Raw genomic sequence first — 20,896 nt, forward strand, 5'->3', positions numbered from 1 at the left:
TAATCTAACAACAGTTGCATGGCTTTTATAACATTATGTAAGTCAAGTGTACTGCTTATGACATGGGTTATAAAACTGCCATACTAAGCTGTTTGGTGTAACTAAACATTTATTTCAGTAAATATTGCAGTTGCATCAGAGCAATAAAAGTTCATTAAACAGCTTTCACCTTTGAGATTCCTTTATATAACTTAGTGCTGTTACTTTACAGATTTTTGCCATTTTCATTTAATGTATAGGATTCTAACTTTTGTTTAAATGGGTAATCTGAGCTAATTTCTGAATTTCCCCATGGGATTAATAAAGTTTAGCTAATCTACTCTAAGGGCAGCACATTGGTGCAGAGGGTAGCGCTGCTGCCTCGCAGTTAGGAGACCCGGGTTCACTTCTCGGGTCCTCCCTGCGTGGAGTTTGTATGTTCCCCCCCGTGTCTGTGTGGGTTTCCTCCCACGGTCCAAAGACATGCATGTAAGCTGCATTGGTGATCCTGGTGTGTGTGCCCTGCGGTGGGCTGGTGCCCTGCCCAGGATTTGTTCCTGCCTTGCGCGCTGGGATTGGCTCCAGCAGACCCCCGTGACCCTATAGTTAGGATATAGCAGGTTGGACAATGACTGACTGACTAAGCTAATCAAATGAGGCATGTATATTTACTACGTTGTATAATATGAAAGTATGTCTAATAATGTTTGTTAGAGATAAGTACTGTTTTTGTGAATTTTATTTAAATGTAAACACTATTTTTTTTTTTTGATAGGTATAGCATATGGCCATATAGATTTTTCAAAAAACTGGGTATTCCTGGACCTACTCCACTACCATTCATTGGAACTTTTCATCATTATAGAAAGGTGAGAATTATTTTGTATTTGTCAAGTTATTGTATATCTTAAATTAATTTCAAGGAATTTATTTTACAATCACAAAAAACTGATGATATGAATATAGGACAGCAATCTGTGTTCCTTAGGAAATACATTATTCATGCTCGCTCGATGTCGCTTTCAATAAAAGCGGATTGCAAACTGATGTACCTTTATAGTAATACAGTCAGTTCTCGTTATTCACCAGGGTTACATTCCTGAAAAACCCAACAGAAACAGCAAATACTAAGGCATTGATCCTGTGGGGAAAAATGGGGTTAGGGTCTGCTAGACCCCATTCACTTTACACCTTTGCAAACCATTAACAATAAACACATTATTTTGTGTACGAAACATCCACAAAGCCCATCACATTACATTTGCATGTAGAACAAATGGCAGAACACTTTCATTAGCACTAAGCTACACTGCCATTGTTGAAAAAACAGAGAAAACGTGGAAGATTAATAGAAGGTGGAGACTTGTTAACACAACAGAAGCTGTGAGATCAAGATAGGCCTCTCAGAATTTTTTTGTGCGGTGCATAGCTGCAGGTAAACACAAGTAGATTGCAGTTGTTGTGGAATGGGTTGCATTTATATAGTTGTGAAAAAGAGAATGTGCAGGAACGGATAGCAAAAATGTACTCTACCGATGTGTTTCATAATGCCAGAAGGCACTAATAAGTTATACATAAAACAACTTTTGGCAAAGGGTCCCAGTGAATAAAATGACAAAAAGTCCATATAAAGGTGAAATTTTCATTAGAGCACAAATGTGTGTGACTGTCCGTAACAAAGAAAATGACCAAAAAATGTCATCCTATACGTCAGTTTCCAATAAAGGGTTTTGTGGGGCCAGAACTTCTTCTGGCATCATCCAGTGAAAGGTAGTATGAAAAAACTCTGATGATATGAATACAGGACAGCAATCTGTGTTCCTTAGGAAATACATTATTCATGCTCACTTGATGTCGCTTTCAATAAAAGCGTTTTTTTCAGTTTTTCCTGAATTCTTTTTATCTCACAGGATTTACGATGGGAAACTCATACTGTATACTCACTTTCGTGGTTAGGGTCGATTTAGCTTCATAAGGTAACCTAACACACACATATGTTTGGGATGTCAAAAGAAAACAGAAGCAGCGGAAGAAAAATTCACACATATATGGAAAAGACATATAAATGTCCCATAGACCATGACCAGTCTCTTATGCTCATGCTTCTGATGCAGTGTGTTCAAAGGCAATGGCTGCTGACATGATAACTAATTGTGGAGTTTTTCTCACTAATTCTTGTTTAGTTCAAACTGTTACTTATGTAAGTTTTATTTTTATGTTAGTTTCTTAAAATAATTTTTTCTTCCAGGGCTTTTTTAAATACGACATAGATTGTTTCAAAAAATATGGAAGAGTGTGGGGGTGAGTACATTTAATTAGTTTTTTTTAATGTCTTTGGATATTCAATACATAGAAATTAATTTATTAGTGAAAACAAATTTTGACAGACTCTGAGTTGTACAAATGTGTAAAAGAAAAATGAATCAACAATTGGATACGTTGTATAAGTAATGAAAAATAAGGTTAAAAAAAAAGTTATATTCTGAAAAGGTTTAGGGTTTTCTTAATTTATAACACATTTTTAAGGACAGCATAAGCAGAAACAATTTTCTTACTTTTGAGGTTTCTCTTCTGTTCAGTTTTCTTGCATTAGTGTATGTAAATATGTGTGTATAAACGTCTTCACTAAATACATTCCATCGAGTTCATACTGGAAACAATACTTTTATATTGAATTGCATCACCGCAATGTTAAGTGATTTGTTCAAGTCTGCAATAGGAACACAGAAATGAGAACAGAAAGTGCATTTTTAGAACCACTACTTTTAACAGAAGAGGTTATAAATTGTTAAATCAGGAGAAATAGCTCATATGATCATTATAAAGTGAACTTCAAAATTTAAAAGATGTCTGTGGTTTTAAAAAGTTTACTTTTTGGAGGCAGAAATGCATTTCTTAAGAGTTCAAACCCGGGTGATTTCCTGAATTCTTTTTATCTCACAGGATTTACGATGGCAGAGCGCCAGTGTTGGCTGTAACAGACACTGCAATAATCAAAACTGTTCTAGTAAAAGAGTGCTATTCTCTTTTTACAAATAGGCGGGTATGTAAATGTAGATTATTTTTATTGTTTTAGTATGTGCATGTTTCAGCAGATTTATTTGAAATGCAGCTGTTGACTGTACTGTTTTTAAAATATGTATATATATTTTTTAATATTTTAAATAACTTTTATCTTGGTAGGACAATCTAGTAGGAATACTCTTTATGTATTGAAATAAACATTTTTATATTATTTGTAGTCACCCCATAAATGTCAAACAGTAAAGGCCTCTTTGTAAACGGATTGTATGTCCAGGTTTGTGCTCAAACCCAGCTTGTTTTTTGGTTGTGTATGAATAAGAACAGGATAACACTTTACTGCTGAATTCCACAAACGCTCTTAGATTTGCAAACACTCACTTACGCTGATAACCAACAAATCTCAGCGCCTGTCAGTTTGTCCCAAAGAAGTCTGAATATGCTTTATTGCATTTTATGTTTAGTTATAATTCTGCTACTTGTTTCAGTTATTGCTGAGCTGTAATCTAAGGTCATGGATGTCTCGTCACTGAGAGATCTGGAAGAGTACATTTGAACGATACCAGTAACAGCGTTTTGTAGTTCCTAATAATTTGAAAAATGTTTGATGCATTTTAAATATTTGAAAGAAAATGTAACAAAACTAAAATATTTCTAAACCCAATATAATCTACTGCGGTGGGTTGGCACCCTGCCCAGGATTGGTTCCTGCCTTGTGCCCTGTGTTGGCTGGGATTGGCTCCTGCAGACCCTGTGACCCTGTGTTCGGATTCAGCGGGTTAGAAAATGGATGGATATAATCTAATTTAAATATACAGCTCACTTACAGGTACTTTAACCAAACTCAAGTGGGTGCTAAAAGGAAAAAAAATATGGATCTGTTCATCAGTGTGTAAGAACCTGGAAAGCAGGTCATGTAGTTTTCATGTGGAAATGTAATACTGGATGTAGGTGTTTACTTAATCCATCCATCCATCCATTATCCAACCCGCTATATCCTAACTACAGAGTCACGGGGGTCTGGCAACACAGGGCGCAAGACAGGAAACAAACCCCGGGCAGGGCGCCAGCCCACCACAGTGCTTACTTAATGTATGACTTGAATATGAAGAGAGCTCATAGGTTACCAGAATGGAAATTGGTGAGAAAATTGTTTAAAATACGTTTAAGCTAAACAATCGTTAAGTTAATTTCATCTTAGAAAATAAACAAATTACAGGGACTCGGTATTTTTCCTATCTTAGCACACTTAATGAAGGCTCACAAGCTGAAATATTGTATTTCTCTCTTTTGCCAAATTTTTCAGACTGAAATTATCTTTCACTGGTTCTTACCTTTTGCACCTGCATATTGATACATCTCTTTTTTAACTCCAAGATACTCTAGCGATTAAAACTTAAGTATCGTTACTTTGTTGCTAAACTGTTCTGATATTTCTCCCTGACATAACCCTGTTAGAACATCTGAATAACCCTGTGTGAACGCAGGCCCCGGCACAGACAGACGGACAACATTTCTGCACCCAACACACTCTTTATTATATACACTATTTACAGTTTGCTCACGTGCACCCCCAGTGCCTTCTTGCACCGATTTCCCCAAGTCCAGGCCACACAGTCCTGTGCCTCTTTACTCCTGGCCGCCTCCAGTCCTTCCTCAAGCTCAGTCCGCTTCCTCCCGACTTCCACCAATGACTGGAGGGAGGCGGCCCCTTAAATAAGGCTCCCGGATGAGCCCCAGGTGTTCTCGGCATTCCCTCTTTAGCCACGCCCCAGCGTGGCGGAAGTGTCGGCTGTCTTCCTGGCAGCTCTGCGGGCGCCACGTAAAGTCTTCCCCGGCACTTCCGCCACACCAGGAAGTGCCGGGATCCCGGATAATTAGGCACTGGGGCGCAGCCTGCCGGTGGCCACGGGTCCCTACAGGGCTGGGCTTCCATGCCCTGTACCCGAGGCCCCCTGCCTAACCAGGACGGACGCCCCCACTCTGTCTGGAGGAGGCACTCGCCCTCCTCTGATCCTCCAGGGCGTCCCGGCCGGGCTCCAGCCCCAGCCGAGGACCGTATGGAATAAACCGGTATCTGAGCGCCGCCTGGCGGTGACCACGGGCCCCTACAGGGCTGGGCTTCCAAGCCCTCCACCCGTGGTCCCCAACAGAACCAGGACGGACACCCCCTCGCGGTCTGGAGGAGGCACAAGCCCTCCTCTTGTCCTCCTGGGCGTCCCGGCCGGGCTCCAGCCCCGGCCGGGGACCACACCTGTTAAAACCTTTAAACAAAATGTATCTGCCCAGCATATAACTATTTCCTGGGGCACTTTTCAGATGACAGCAAATGAGGGCAAAGTAAGATAGCCAAGATAAGGGAGTATTAGCAAACTATACCAAGTGTTCTGTATACACACACACACACACACTGCATGTTGTCAGCTGTGACTTTTTATATGACAAATGATTGTGTTTTCACATTTGATGGCATCTACTGGTTTGTTTAGAATAATAGGACCAACTTTCATCATTGTGCTTGATCACATTTATGTTCATTTCCCTGTCTGGTTTTATAAATAAGATTTACATTTTTAGACAACTGATTTTTGACTATGAATAGGTTTCCAAATAGGAGAATCCTGGTCCTATCTGAAAATGATTCAGGTAAAGAGAGATCAATTATATGCAACAGGAAATCTGATAAATTCTGACCTATTTTTAGTTATCTTTTCTTTAAATATATGTTTTTAAAGAAAAGATCATTTGCAGAAATTCTGAGATAACACTGCACTCATCGAGTGAATTGATAAGAAAGAACTGTGTGCACCTTAAAATCAGCAAAACCAAGGACTGGTTATTGACTTTCACCAAAGAGCCTCTGTGTCCGGTCACCATTCAAGGAGTGGATGTAGAGGTGGTACACTACTACAAATACTTGGGAGGGGATCCACATCAATGAAAGGTTGGACTGGTGTCATAACACAGAAGAAGAATACTATATAAGAAAGGGCAGAGCAGGCTCTAATTTTCTTAGGGGACTGGATTCCTGTAATGACATCCTTCATATCTTCTATAACTCTCTGATGACCAGAATATTTGGTGTGCTGGGCTTATAACATCACTTCAAGTAGGCCCACTGAATCAACATCAGGCTCAGTTATGAGACACACTCTGGATATTCCTGGAGGTTGTAGCAAAGGAGAGAATTAAAACAAAACTGAGTGACGTTACAAACAATGCTGTACATCCTCTTTCTGACACACTAATACTAAGGATTGTGTCAAGAAACGCTGCTAGGGCTCCTTACACCAACAGCAATATGTCTGCATAATGCCTCACTGGGACTGCCAAGTCAGAAGATATTCTTTCTTTTTAATTTTCTTCTTTTTTTAGTTATCTTGTTGTGTGTTTAGAACATAATGTATTTGTACATAAATGTATTTATCTTTGGCACCCTGCCCGGGGTTTGTTTCCTGCCTTGTGCCCTGTGTTGGCTGTGATTGGCTCCGGCAGACCCCCGTGACCCTGTAGTTAGGATATAGCGGGTAGGATAATAGATGGGTGGATGTATTTATCTGTCTATCTATTTATGTTATTTGTTGTAAAAGCCAAATTTACCCCTGAGGACCTAATCAAGATCTATCTATCTATCTATCTATCTATCTATCTATCTATCTATCTATCTATCTATCTATCTATCTATCTATCATGAACACATTTTTACATAGTTGCAATAACACAATCATAGGAATAATACTAGGAATAAGGGAATGATGTATTTTTGTTATAAAAAACTATAGCATTATAACTCTTTTTTACTTTAGTCAGAATAACAGTTAAGTATTATGAGCATGGTTTTGTGAAAGTAATTACCTGAAAAATCAAGCATATTTTGCGTATGTGTTTGAAAATATATTCACCAATCTGAGTTTACAAATGAGACAGTTCTAGCATAAAGCATAAAAGATTAGCAGCTTTATTCTTCAAATATCAACACACAGTTGAATGGTTCAGCAGATGGAGATTGTATTTTAGCCACATAATGAATGGTTTTAATGTAATGTAACAGGAAATGAATAACCTAGGATATTACAAATATTTTTCTCTTTATCTTTCTAGAATTTTCAGATTAACGGCCCTCTAAATGATGCAATCACACTTGCAGAAGATGACCAATGGAAAAGAATTCGCAGTGTTCTGTCTCCATCCTTCACCAGTGGACGACTGAAAGAGGTTAATTCTGTTTGTGTTTTGTTTGATACAGGAAGACCTTGCCATGTGTTTTTTGAACTGGTCATGTTTAATGTGCTAGATAACTTTAGATGGAGTAACTGCTACCTCAGATTCAATTAGTGTTATTCCTACAAAGTATACTTTTGCTTAAAAGACCAGTATTTGTACACTGCTACAAATGCAGTATAGTTGAAACACAAAAGAGCACTGGAAGAGTCACTTTGGCTGAGAAGCTCTTTGCCATTGATATTTCTGACTAAACAAACCACAAAAAGGAAAATAAATGTTGGGTTTACTGGAGAGGAAATGCTGAAGATGCAGTAGTAATACTTTATATAGAGAGAGACAGACATGGAGATCATGAATGAGATAGCAAAATTTGCACTGGGAATGTGTGATGAGATCATTTACAATAGGGGTATTGGCAAAAGTTGGTGATGTCAGAAAAACTTGCCTATGAATTCCTAAAATAAAAATACCAAAGATATTTACAAGTTACAGTAAATTCAAAGAGAATAAAAAAGATCATATTTACATGCTTAGCTCAGCAGCCAACAAAAGACAAAATGCCTTGTGGAGAAAGTTTAATTGGCCATGAACCAAAAAGTGGGATCAAATATTGGAATAATTTTTGAAAAGATATTGAAATATCTAAAAAGTGTATCTTTGGCATACACATTGAAATAAAAGTGATTCCCCTTAAGTTGTTATCTACAGTAGGTGGCTACATAAACCACTTAAATTACTGTGTAGTAACAATTCTTTGCATGCATAAGTAACATGGAAATCAGTGGGTGCCTAATTAATCTTGACATACTGCTGAAAAAAAAATAAACCTTGTTTTTCAGATGTTTCCAATTGTGAAACATTATGGTGAGAACTTGGTGAAGAATGCAGAGAAAGCATCAAAAGAGAATAAGCCTGTGTCAATGAAAGAGTAAGTATTATGAAGATGGTAGTCTTCTGAAGTCCTTTGGTAATTTTTTGTAATAAGCTTGCTTACTGTTGTAATATTTCTTTCTTACAAAGCTGGTTCTATTGACTGTTAATGCCTAAGCCGAGGTACCAGTTTCACAGAATAACTGACAAGAATGTATTTCCAGAATCAATAATTAGATGGATTTATTTATTGTAACTCAAACTGTTATTAGCCTCCTTAGTATTAAGTTTACCCCTGAAAAAACAAACCAAACTAACACTAACAATGAGTTTTTTTGTATTCATCAAGGGATAACCAGAATGTGTGATCATCGCCATATTTATATGTAGCATTGCATGACATAACTAGCACAGCAGAGCATTCACTTGCCTTGTACCAAGATGTCAAGTAAACAACAAACAGCAGACAGTAAAAATGACTATTAATTTCAGTATATACATATCTCTATATATAATCTTCATTTGGATCTTGATCTTTGTTTGTCCGCAAATGAATTAGAAGAAGCAGCACTAGATGGCAGTAGAGAGACAGCTAAAACATAGGCATTGCATTAAGAATCTCCTCCAGGCTTATACTACTGAAGACTGTAGTACGCCAGTCATACCTCAAAACACAGACATTCAAACGAAACAAATTGTTGTGCTTTAAATTAACTAAAGAGATCTTCATTTAGATCTTGATCTTTGTTTGTCCGCGAATTCCACCCATGCATAGACCACCTTCCAGTTTAGTACGTTGTTGTTACTCACGGATGTCAACAATGTGCCGGAATAACGAAAGGGGTGGTGGACAGTGTTACGCTGGTTAGAGAATGAGGCCTGGTTACAGAATGAGATTGCCGAAGATAAAAGGTACGTGCCTACGTAACATATGGATGAAAGAAAGACAGTGCGTAAAATGAATGACAACGTAACAGCATGTTACAGCATAAGACCTTAACAGCTTACAGAAAGTAGGCATTTAAGGTCACAGTTCTAAAAACGCAGGACACTAAAGAGACTTGTCTACCGACTGTGAAAAACACCCAAAGAAAGATGCCCAGGGTCCCTGCTCATCTGCGTGAACGTGCATTAGGCATGCTGCAGGGAGGCATTAGGACTGCTGATGTGGCTAGGGCAATAAATTGCCATGTCCGCACTGTGAGACGCCTAAGACAGCACTACAGGGAGACAGGAAGGACAGCTGATCATCCTCACAGTGGAAGAGCCCGGATCTCAATCCCATTGAGCACGTCTGGGACCTGTTGGATCGCAGGGTGAGGGCTAGGGCCATTCCCCCCAGAAATGTCCAGGAACTTGCAGGTGCCTTGGTGGAAGAGTGGGGTAACATCTCACAGCAAGAACTGACAAATCTGGTCCAGTCCATGAGGAGGAGATGCACTGCAGTACTTCAAGCAGCTGGTGGCCACACCAGATACTGACTGGTACTTTTGATTTTGAGCCTCCCTTCATTCAGGGACACATTGTGAAACATTTTTAGTTTATGTCTTATGGTGTTGACTCTTTAAGTGTTCATACAAATATTTACACATTAAGTTTACTGAAAGTAAAAACAGTTGAAAGTCAGAGGACTTTTCTTTTTTTGCTGAGTATATATATATGTTGCATAGTTTACTGTCAAATAATGCAAAGAGTACACGACACGTGTTTCACCCTCATTTGGGCTCATCAGGCGTACACACTCTACTGCTCCCTTTGCGTGGATCAAACCTCGGACGTCAACATCAGAGACCAAGTCCCTTTACACTGCGCCACGGCGTGTGGTTCGTTTATTTGACAGCCTGTAGGTCCGAGTAATTACATTCATTGCATTCGTAGTCTGAGTCCCGATCTGAATTGTGTGGGATATATATATATATATATATATATATATATATATATATATATATCTAAGTGCCATTTGAGATGACTTTTTACATAATTACAAATATGCAAGCTCGTGCAAATGCATGTAGACATTACCTGTTCATCATGTGCATCAGTAATTAACACTACTGTCATCTAGCAAATTGAGATCAAATGCCTGTGACGCCTAATGTACACTCTCCATGATTAAAATAGTAAATATAATTCATAAGACAAAAACAGCAGAGTGGGGAAAACTGGGATATTTCCATTGTGTTTTTAAATTTGTAACATTTCACTTGTAACTGATAAACAGAATTTTAGGCTTGTTGTGAAATATAAAAAACAGACTTGAGTTCTTTTTTTTATTATTATTCTCTAATCACTAACTACATTTCATTTGTTTATTGTTAGCTTCTTTGGTGCGTATAGTTTGGACGTTATGGCCAGCTGCTCCTTTAGTGTGGACGTTGATTCTGTCAACAACCCTGATGATCCATTTGTGACCAATATAAAAAAGATGCTTAAATTCAGTTTCTTTAACCCATTTCTTCTGCTTATAAGTAAGTGAAGAGTAATATTTTTCAGTCTACAATGGTAGCTTACAGTATCTGCATAGTTTCGTCCGTTAATTCAATGGCCTGAGTTTAGGTTTTTTTTTCTTTTGAATCCCATCTTTAAAAAAGGTTTAAAAAGAAAGCAAAAAATGGCAGTTAGTTTGGTGTCAGAATGGTGCTTTAGCTAGCTGTGCTGTTTCCTAACTCCAGCAAACTTGGGTTAGAGTCCCAAACCATTCACTGCCTGTGTTGAATTTTCTCACCCACGTGGATTTCTCTGTGGATGCCCACATCCCACACACATTGGGCTTTGTGCTGTGTAAGCGTCAGTGGACCATGCAGTGGGCTGGCACTCCATCCAGGGTGGATTCCTGATTTGCACACCATGCTGCTGGGACGGGCTTTGGTTCTCAGTGTATTCAATGGATGGATGAAGATCACTTATGGTTTACTTCTCAGTTTTCAGTCTTAAACTTGGTTTATTGTATTATTAGTTTAGTTTAGCTTTCATTTCGAAAGCTTTACAATATTATTTATATTCTCACTCATATTACAAGAAATAATCTGACAATCCAGAATAATCAGATTGCCTGTCTGTCTTTTATAGTTTTATTTCCTTTTGTGATTCCACTACTGGCAAAACTGAACTTCACCGTGTTTCCCAAATCAATCATGGAATTTTTCTATGAATCTCTTAGAAGAATTAAAGCCGACAGAAAAAAAGGTGTCCACAATGTAAGTCTTATAAATGTTAATCTTTTAACTTATTTTTTGTAGGGAATTTCAATTTACAGGCCCAAAGCATTATGCACATTTAATAGAAGACATTGCAATTAAAGTATAAATGAACATCCAATAAATCACACAAACATCTTGCAATATGTACATTGAAATACCAAATATACTGTATGTGGAGACTTTTTTCTGTAAATTAGGTTGCTATAGTACCTAGATATTAAAATATGAATTTGTTATGTTTAGGTGAAATCATGGCAAGAAAGAGCAAAGTGAAATTAAGATCAATAAAAGATTACATAAGTCATTGGTGGTCCCTAAGTTTTTTAATATTGCACTGCGGCACAATCAAACGTGATTGACTCTGGCAGACTGCAACAAAGGCCTGGTTTTTGGACCATCCATCCTAAAGTTCAGTTCTGATCAATTCAGAATGCCATAAGCCACTGTAGAATATCAAGATGAGAAAAAAAATAAGAAGATATTGAAGCAGATATAACAGTAATTGCTACAATTATGGATATAAAGAAAGAGCAATATGAAAATCCTCCTTGGTGATATGATTTGGATTGTTGTTAGGAGCACAAAAGGGTGATAGTGTGGTCCATTAGCACTTAATCGGAAATGAATGGTTCAGTGCACAATCTTACAGTATGTGATTTATTATTGATGAAATTCATAAATGTGCGGTTATTAATATTAGGTGGGCTTGTGGTAAGAATTTCTTGTTGATGTACAAAAGGTCAAGGCTTAACATTTTTAGCTAGGAGTAGTAATAAAAGTAGACACTGTACAAAGTTTTTTGGTGCGCTTTATTCTTTTTAGGCCCCTCACACCCAAACAGACACACACGTGCAGTACTTCTGTTCGCTCTGTAGCTTTAGTACTCCAAAACTCATTAAGTAATAACGACACTGCTTCCACATTGTTTTCTGGGGAGGTGTTTTGTCTATAGCTTGTTTCACATTTCAGTTGCTGCTGTTAAAAAGTTGATATATAGATACAATCTCAGACAATCAATAAATATTAAAGAACTCTTATTTAGATGCTTTATAGTCCAGCAATCTTAAATGAGCAGTTATTAGAGAAATCAAAAATGATCAAATAATATGAAATAACTTCATTACCATTAGAAATCAGAACATTTTGAATTGCTGCACCATTTATTAGAACTATAGCTTCCAGTACATTATATCATTCTCAGATTTTTGACGTCTGATTGGCCATATATACATTGTAACCAACAACAACAACAACAACAACATTTATTTATATAGCACATTTTCATACAAACAGTAGCTCAAAGTGCTTTACATATTAAAGAATAGAAAAATGAAAGACACAATTATAAAACAAAACATCGAATAAGAGTAACGTTCAATGGCCAGGGGGGACAGAAAAAACAAAAAAACTCCAGACGGCTGGAGAAAAAAATAAAATCTGTAGGGATTCCAGACCATGAGACCGCCCAGTCCCCTCTGTTTATTCTACCTAATATAAATGAAACAGTCCTCTTTGGATTTAGGGTTCTCACGGAAGGGCTTGATGATGATGATGGTCACGTAGACTTCTGCCTTTTAATCCGTCCATCATTGTCCATCAACCAGGGAATCAATGCTCCACTTACAGGTCATGGGGAGTGTCAATAAATTAATTTCTAAAAACAAGTAGAACTTGTTGTTAGGTTGAAAGTACAGTAGAAGAATGTTGGTACAAGAACTGAATGTTCTGAACACAGTAGGGACAAAACCGAGACCCTTTACCTAATTCCAAAAATACTGGAGAACATTTATTGCACGTTATCCTATATGGCATGGGAGGATCTAAGGCTAAGAAAAGACCCAAGTCTGAAAATATATATCCACATTTAAAATCAGCCCATCTCAAGTAGAAGTATTCCCCCTCGTATAACACTGGGATGTGATTTTATTTTAAGCATACTTTCATACTGATTGTTGGATACGGTCGATTTGAAAGACGCTTTATTACATAGATAGAGCTCCACCGTGCATTCAAACAATCTTTTTATTTCAGCCGACATGCGAACCACAGTCCCTGCTGTCAAACAAGATGAAGACCCAGTTATGCCCTTGTTAGGAAGGAAGTGAATCATGCATACATTTTACAATATTCAAAAGTGCATTGAATGAAAGAATTCAGTTAAAATTTGGGTTGGTGTGATGGCATGAAGTCTCATTTAGTTGCATTGCTGTAGGAGCATATAATCTGCTTTATGAAATGTATCGATTCATGTTATCTCAACCATCCATCCATTTGCCAACCCGCTGAATCCGAACACAGGGTCACTGGGGACTGCTGGAGCCAATCCCAGCCAACACAGGGCACAAGGCAGGAACCAAACCTGGGCAGGGTGCCAACCCACTGCAGGACACACCCACACACCAAGCACACACCAGGGCCAATTTAGAATCGCCAATCCACCTAACCTGCATGTCTTTGGACTGTGGGAGGAAACCCACGCAGACACGGGGAGAACATGCAAACTCCTATGTTATCTCATTCAGGAAAAAATGTAAAACAAAAATTGCATCCACTAAAGTTAAGGTGTACATATATACAATGTACCAAAGACTCAAAGTTTCGTGAAGAACTGTTTTAAATTTAAATTGATCAGTTGCATTTAAAAATCAGTCAAAGAACAGATTCCAAAAGTGGGCTAAACCGGCTTTAAAATGTTAAGCATAATACAAACAACTGTTAATACAATTTTAGAAATAAAATTATTTTTTATAAATGCCTTATCTTTCATTACTCATAGAAATACTAACAATTTTTTCTCAAAAATATTCTTAAAAGAATAATGTGCAAACTTTCCCTTCCTTTTACAGAATCGTGTAGACTTTCTTCAGCTTATGGTTGATTCTCAAATGACAGAGACCAACTCTCACTCCGAACAGGAAGTGCAAAAAGGTTGAGTCCACTTTTAGTGCTATAATTTACAACGTTCTTGACACAAAATTTAAAAATACAATGTTACACTTTCAAGTAAGATATGATAAAAAATGCATATCTGTCTTTATAACCATGTGCACAATGAAATTGAGCAAAACACATCTGCAGAAAATGGTAAGAAAGTATGTACGTTTTCAGTAAAACTAGTTTGTAGCCCAAAGACATTTTAATAGTAAAGTTAACGTAATCTTCCAAATTCTTTAGTGCAGTTTTCTCATTTTCCTTCCAACAGGTTTGACAGACCATGAGATTTTGACTCAGGCCTTTATCTTCATTGCTGGTGGATATGACACTACGGGCTCAGGCATCGCTTTCTTGGCGTTGAACCTGGCTGCCCATCCAGAGGTAATGCGGAAGGTTCAGGAAGAAATAGACCTGGTTCTTCCAAATAAGGTAAGGTTTTATAACATTACATCAATCCATTCAAGACTGGAGTACATTTACATGTATTTGCTTAGCAGATGCTTTTATCCAAAGGGATTTACAAAAGATATCAACATAATCGAAGAAAGCATCAGTCGGAGGGGTTTTGTCAACTTGGGTCAATTCAAGGCAAATTTTGTTTCGTCACATGCAAAATATAAATTCAGCACACACTGTAGTCAAATGCTTAGTTGCTAAACTCATAGACTGTGCATTTAAGAGGAAGATAAAAGGACAATGACATATATACATCACTTTATAAATATCAATAAAAATCATTATGTTAAATGAATGCAATAGTATACATTATAATATAATTATAACATGAATGATAAATAATAGATTATAACTAAATAAATGACCTAATGTAAGGGAGTTAACAATACGTCATATCATGTGGCTCTAGACATTTTCCTTATTCAAGATGTGGATGGTCTGTTGAACAAAGGTCCTCCGAAGTCTCCCTGAACTGGTCCCCAGGCAGCGGTAATGTTTTCCTGACCACAGTACAAAAGAGAGGCCATTGTTGTTGTGGCTGGTATCGCTGGTGCAACACACCGGAATAAGGAATGGTTCAATATTACTATGAACTATTTAGTTTCTGTTTGTAATATTGATGGGCATTTTGATTCATTTTACTGATTTGACTCTTTTGAACTACCCATTTAAGTGAATCAGTTCTTTTGATTCATTTGATTTGTTTGATTAATTTAGAGTCTATTGTATGTGGGAAGTCTGGGATTGGTGTTTGGTCCCCTCTGATTGTATAACAGATATGTAATTTAATTTTGCATACATTATTTTGATGTATACAGTATGTATGTATCTGTTGTGGTCGTCCCCTTGAACCCTCAGAGTTGACTCCAGACACCAGGTAAAAGACCAAAGTTTGGATTTATTACAATAATCCAGTGCACAAAGCACCCTACGCTCCACTATATTCATAAACCAATACACTATACAATAATCAATAAACAAATCAATCCTCCTACTCCCAGACGCATTGCCACCCTTCCTCCCGACTCAGCTCACCCGTCTGGGTTTCCCACAATCCTTTATACTGTTCAACCCGGAAGTGCTTCATCCCTTAGTCCATGATTCCCCATCACTTCCGGGTTATATAAAAAGTCCTTTTTTCTTCCCGGAAGTATGTCGGTCCTTCCGTCCCCGTGACTATGATGTACTTCCGGATTATAGTAAACCCCAATGTCTCTGAGCCTCCCAGCAGCATATCCTGGTGGCCCCCACATTATCCAGCAGTGTTGCACTGGAAGACTCCAATTCCCATGAGTCCCTGCTGGAATTTGGGGCCCCTCCTCCTCCACCTGGCGGCCTGGGGGTATTGGCCGGGATGACTGGCCGGCCATATCTCACACTGTATAAATAATATTTTTATTAATTTATGTTTAATATCATTCCTATGCCATTGTCCTTTTTCCATACACAAAGCATGATAACACATTTGAGATACATAATTAAAATACAACATTTTGGTACAGAATCACAAGTGAATGAGAATTGTGCAACATATACTTATTAATTTGCAAATCAAATGAATGAGAATCATTAGACTCCTTCTCAAATTGCGACTCATTCATGAATCAAATAAGTCAAGACTTATTATTCAAGTTGATGTTGCACATGTGCTTTAAACATCTATCAGCAAAATTAAAAATACTACAACATCACACAAGACGCGTGTGCGCTTCAGCACTCCTGATGATCATTACTAAACTGATTTGTTCGTGCTCACGAATTCATTCACCTGAAAAGAGTCATTCAAAAAGATCTAATCTTTTGCGAATCGCCAATCTCTAGTTTATACCTGGGTATAAGAAAGATGGTGGCATGAGAGGGAGGGAGGGACTTTGCTTTATAAATAGATAGACAGAACTTTATTTGTCTCCAGGGGGAAATTTGGCTTTTTACAGAAACTCAATAAATAAGTATACACACACTGTTTGGTCTGAACACACTGTAGAATTACTATAAAGTAAGAAAAATTCAAAAGAAAGAAAAGATAAGTTCTGACTTGGCCATCACAGTGAGGCGTTATGGAGACGTATTGCTGTTGGTATAAAGGAGACACCGTCACGTTTCTTGACCAACTTCTGCTGAGTAATTTGCTGCCTCTTATACAGAGACATCAAAGTCAAAGTGAACTTTATTGCCATCTCAACCATACACAAGTATACAGAAATTGCGAAGCTCAGGGTCCACAGTGTAACAACATGAAGTGCAAATAATAAATTAAAAATAGAATTAAAACATACAGAGTATAGCAGTCATTCAGTGTTCTGTCCCCTTTGGTGGTACACGTAAAGCGTTGCTACAAGTTTGCATTGCCCTTTTGAGACTAGCATTGTTTAGATTACCAGCTATGATGAGGGCAAAGTCCAGGTTATCACTCTGGTGGCAACAGATTATCTCATACAATTCTGTCCTGACATTGTCGGTGTCTGCTTGAGGTGGAGTATAAATGGCTGTGACAATGACCAAAGTAAACTCCCATGGAAGATAAAATGATCTGAAGTTAATCTTCAGGAGCATCAGATAAGGCAAACATTAGTGTGATACAACCGTCATGTTCCTGCTGTCACACCAGTTGTTGTTGACCATGAGACATACACCTTCACCTTTCACTTTGCAGATCTGCTCTGTTCTGTCCATGTGGTAAACAGAGAGAGATTCAGTAGGCCAAGATCCAGATTTGACCTTAAGTTCTGCTACAGAATGTAGCAATCTGAGAAGAGGAGAAGCACTTAGAAGATGATATCAGAGGTGGAAAGAATCTGAAATGTGTCCAGAGTTTGTATACTTTTCACAAATATATCTGGAATAACTTCATTACCTTGAGAGGGATTTAGACCTGCACATGTCTTAGCTGATATCTGGGAAGAAAGATGGGAGAAGACTGTACAGCGAATGCTGCCTTCACATACAATGCACATTTTCAGAGTTACCATTTATGACATCATACCTTCCTGATTTTGCTGTATTTATTTTACTTTTCAGTCAGAAATGTGAGGTTCCTGTTGAATTCATGCTTGATTATATAAAAGCAAAAAAAAGCCTTTAATTATTTTCATGAAAATGGAAAAGTAAATTAATCACATTAAGCTAATACTACATCTGTCCACATAAGAGTATGCTGTTTTCGGTGGTTGTTTTTTTTTGTGTGTGTGTGTGTGTGTATACTGAAATGATGTGATGAGCCAGGGTAATTTTCATACCTAATAAAATTAGATAAATTTATTCTGAATTCCCAATCTTGCAGCTAAAATTTGGGAGGGTGCTTATAATGAACTTTCCCATTGGGTTGTCTGGGAGCAAAATTGTTCTTGCCACAAATTCATATTCATTTTGTAGCTCCCAGAATAAGCATATGGGAAATAAACTTGCCTTATAAAATTAAAAGTATTCAGAACCGACTGTAAATTATGTATGAAGTGGTAAAGCCTCACTTACATGAAATTCGTCACTACCTTTGGCTTCTAGGCTCCTGTGACATATGATGCCCTGATGGAAATGGAGTACTTAGAAATGGCAATCAATGAGTCCTTGAGATTGTACCCTCCAGGTGGACGATTAGAGAGAGTCTGTAAGAAGACCGTAGAGATAAATGGAGTGACCATTCCGAAAGGAACAGTGGTTATGATACCAGCCTTTGCTCTACACAGTGATCCAGAATATTGGCCTGAGCCAGACAAGTATAAACCTGAAAGGTAGCTTTATGGGTCTTTTATGTATTTTACTTGGTCCATTGCATGGTCCTAAGCAGTCTGAAAGAGCCATAAGTAACAGATGTGAAGTAAAACAAAAGACAGTTATTTTTGGTGTCTCTATTGAGATACACAAACAATTTATGGGTACATTTAAACACTTTTTAATGTAACAATTTTACTGAATACTCTATTAGCATATTGATGTTTTAACATATCTTATTTGGTGAATCAATGTATTTACAGATTTAGCAAAGAAATGAAAGAAACAATGGACCCCTATGCATTCTTGCCATTTGGAGCAGGTCCTAGAAACTGTGTTGGAATGAGATTTGCTATTATTCTCGTGAAAATGGCTGTGGTTCAACTGCTTCAAAAATTTGACTTTGTTCTTCCAAAAGAGACACAGGTAAGAGCAGGTGTAAATTTTTATACTACAGAAGGATGTGTACAAAATATACATTAGAGTACATGTACTGTATGCAATTCCTACATTGGAGACTGTTCTGTTACCTTATTGCCAAATATTGTAGTTATGACATGCTGATGGCGAACAATTATTGTGAGGAAAATATCCAGGAGATGGTAATGTGTGGCAAGAAACGCAGGCAAATGCAAACAGGTCACAGCCTGGAAAAAAGGCAAACAACAAGGCAACCAAAACATGAAGTCAACATGAGAAACCAAAGTCAAAAAGGGAATCAAAAACGAAACCGTTACCTGACACTACCACCTACTTGGATTTGAAACTAAGCATGCTGGAATTCACAAATAAGGAGTTTTACCAACAGAGAGACCACTGGCATATTTATATCGTCTAATCCCATGATGTAATTCCCTCAACATACATGGTCACATGACACCTTAAACTGTGTCACGTTAAAAAAAAAAAAAAGGAGCAAAATAAAACCTTCCTAATTTGTGCCAATCTATTCAGATAGTCTCGTAAACTTAATTCAGCAGTGTAAAAAAACATAGAAAACCCAAAATACATGTATGAAACATGTTAACCTCCTAACCGTTGTGTTTACCCCTGGAAAAAAGTAGTGAAAATGTTCAATTATTATTTTTAACAACACAAAATGTCATTTTGTAAATACCAAAACATCAATATAAATACAGATAGTTGTTGACTTACAGTCACGTTCAGTTCCGACGTACCAGTAATAGGTAGATCTGGACTTAAGACAGACCGACCGCAATATGGATTCAAACGTGACCATATGTATAGTAAGTCCCTTAAGTCATGCTGTTTGTTTTATATCATTTTTTTATCATTCTTAGCACATTGTGTAGATTTTCTCTTATTTTTTTGTGTACTTTATTTTTAATTTTATTTATTTTTTTGTTATTATTGTTGCTTACATGGGTGCCAAACCTTTAACAGCTTCACAAATCCTTTCTTTGTCTGTGTTATGATACGTCATCTGCATGAGCTTCTCCCACTGTTTATTGGAATTGTACCGACAGAGCTTGAGCACCCACGTTTTCTGGTTTAATAATTTAGCCTGTTAATAATAAACATTAACAGATAAAGGAGGTCAGTGTGGTTTCATTAGCCCCTTCATAGTAGTTTGCACTATTTGGCACATCATGAGTCACAACTCAGAAGCTTAAGAGGTTAACTGGACTCAAAGCCGCAGCGCAGCAGAACCGTGCATGCGGTGCAGTGAACTCCAGTTACAATGGGATAACTTAGTCACATGCAGTTGCATTCGCTTTCTTTCCTCCCTCATACTACTTGATCGCCTTCATTTTTGTGTTAAGATCAATAATGTAACTGAACATAGTCTAAACCGCTGCAGGTCATAAATAGAGGCCGAGATGAATAAGTCACAGCATTCAGAGCTGGTGTGGCTTGAACTGTTGTTTGCCCGTGACACATGGTAGCGGTCATAGGTTAAATGGTCATAACATGCATAGCCTGTAAGTCGACAACTACCTGTACAGTAGGAAAGGTCTGTCTAGTGTCCCCTGCTGTACTTATGCAGGTTTAATACACGTCCTTCTTGTGATACATTTTGAAACTGTTGCCAATGCGCTGCTCAGTGTTGCAATAAGCCCAGTAAAAGCATGTTTCTTTGCGAACTTTTCTTATCACTTTCTGCTATGATAGTTGAATTGTACAATACGTGTGCATCTATTTTACTATCCATGTCCACGTCTGGTGACCAGTTCACATTGTCCTCATTATTGCATGACTCAACTGTTTCAGTTTGCTCTAAAACTGGATTTGCAGCTTTTCTTTTAAATGCTATTGTGCTTTTTCATTGAAGGTTCCACCCTACTCATGAACGTTGATTAATTACCAAAGAGGGTCAGAATTCATTGAAATATTTTTTACAGCCTGATGTTATTTTATTCATTAGATGGCAGCAGAATACTGTCCTGAGCCTTATTCAGGCTTAACATAATACATGCAAACTGAACAGTTTAACCCAAGTCCCACTTGGTGTTAACTGTTTTTACATAGAATTCCGAGCCAAG

The 20,896-nt window shown here is 37.7% G+C and overlaps 1 protein-coding gene across 1 annotated transcript in view; it reads left to right on the forward strand.

Annotated features, from left to right (window-relative positions):
• LOC120543247 (cytochrome P450 3A40-like) overlaps positions 1-20,896 on the forward strand; it is a 29,513-nt gene that overhangs the window by 4,361 nt on the left and 4,256 nt on the right. Inside the window, exons 2-12 of the mRNA XM_039776220.1 lie at positions 755-848; positions 2,228-2,280; positions 2,923-3,022; positions 7,102-7,215; positions 8,064-8,152; positions 10,414-10,562; positions 11,164-11,291; positions 14,141-14,222; positions 14,497-14,657; positions 18,186-18,412; positions 18,656-18,818. Of these exons, the coding sequence (XP_039632154.1) occupies positions 755-848; positions 2,228-2,280; positions 2,923-3,022; positions 7,102-7,215; positions 8,064-8,152; positions 10,414-10,562; positions 11,164-11,291; positions 14,141-14,222; positions 14,497-14,657; positions 18,186-18,412; positions 18,656-18,818 (1,360 nt within the window). The remainder of the gene's footprint in view (positions 1-754; positions 849-2,227; positions 2,281-2,922; positions 3,023-7,101; positions 7,216-8,063; positions 8,153-10,413; positions 10,563-11,163; positions 11,292-14,140; positions 14,223-14,496; positions 14,658-18,185; positions 18,413-18,655; positions 18,819-20,896) is intronic.

The sequence above is a fragment of the Polypterus senegalus genome, chromosome 13 (genome assembly GCF_016835505.1).
Source record: "Polypterus senegalus isolate Bchr_013 chromosome 13, ASM1683550v1, whole genome shotgun sequence".
NCBI classification, from domain to species: domain Eukaryota; kingdom Metazoa; phylum Chordata; class Cladistia; order Polypteriformes; family Polypteridae; genus Polypterus; species Polypterus senegalus.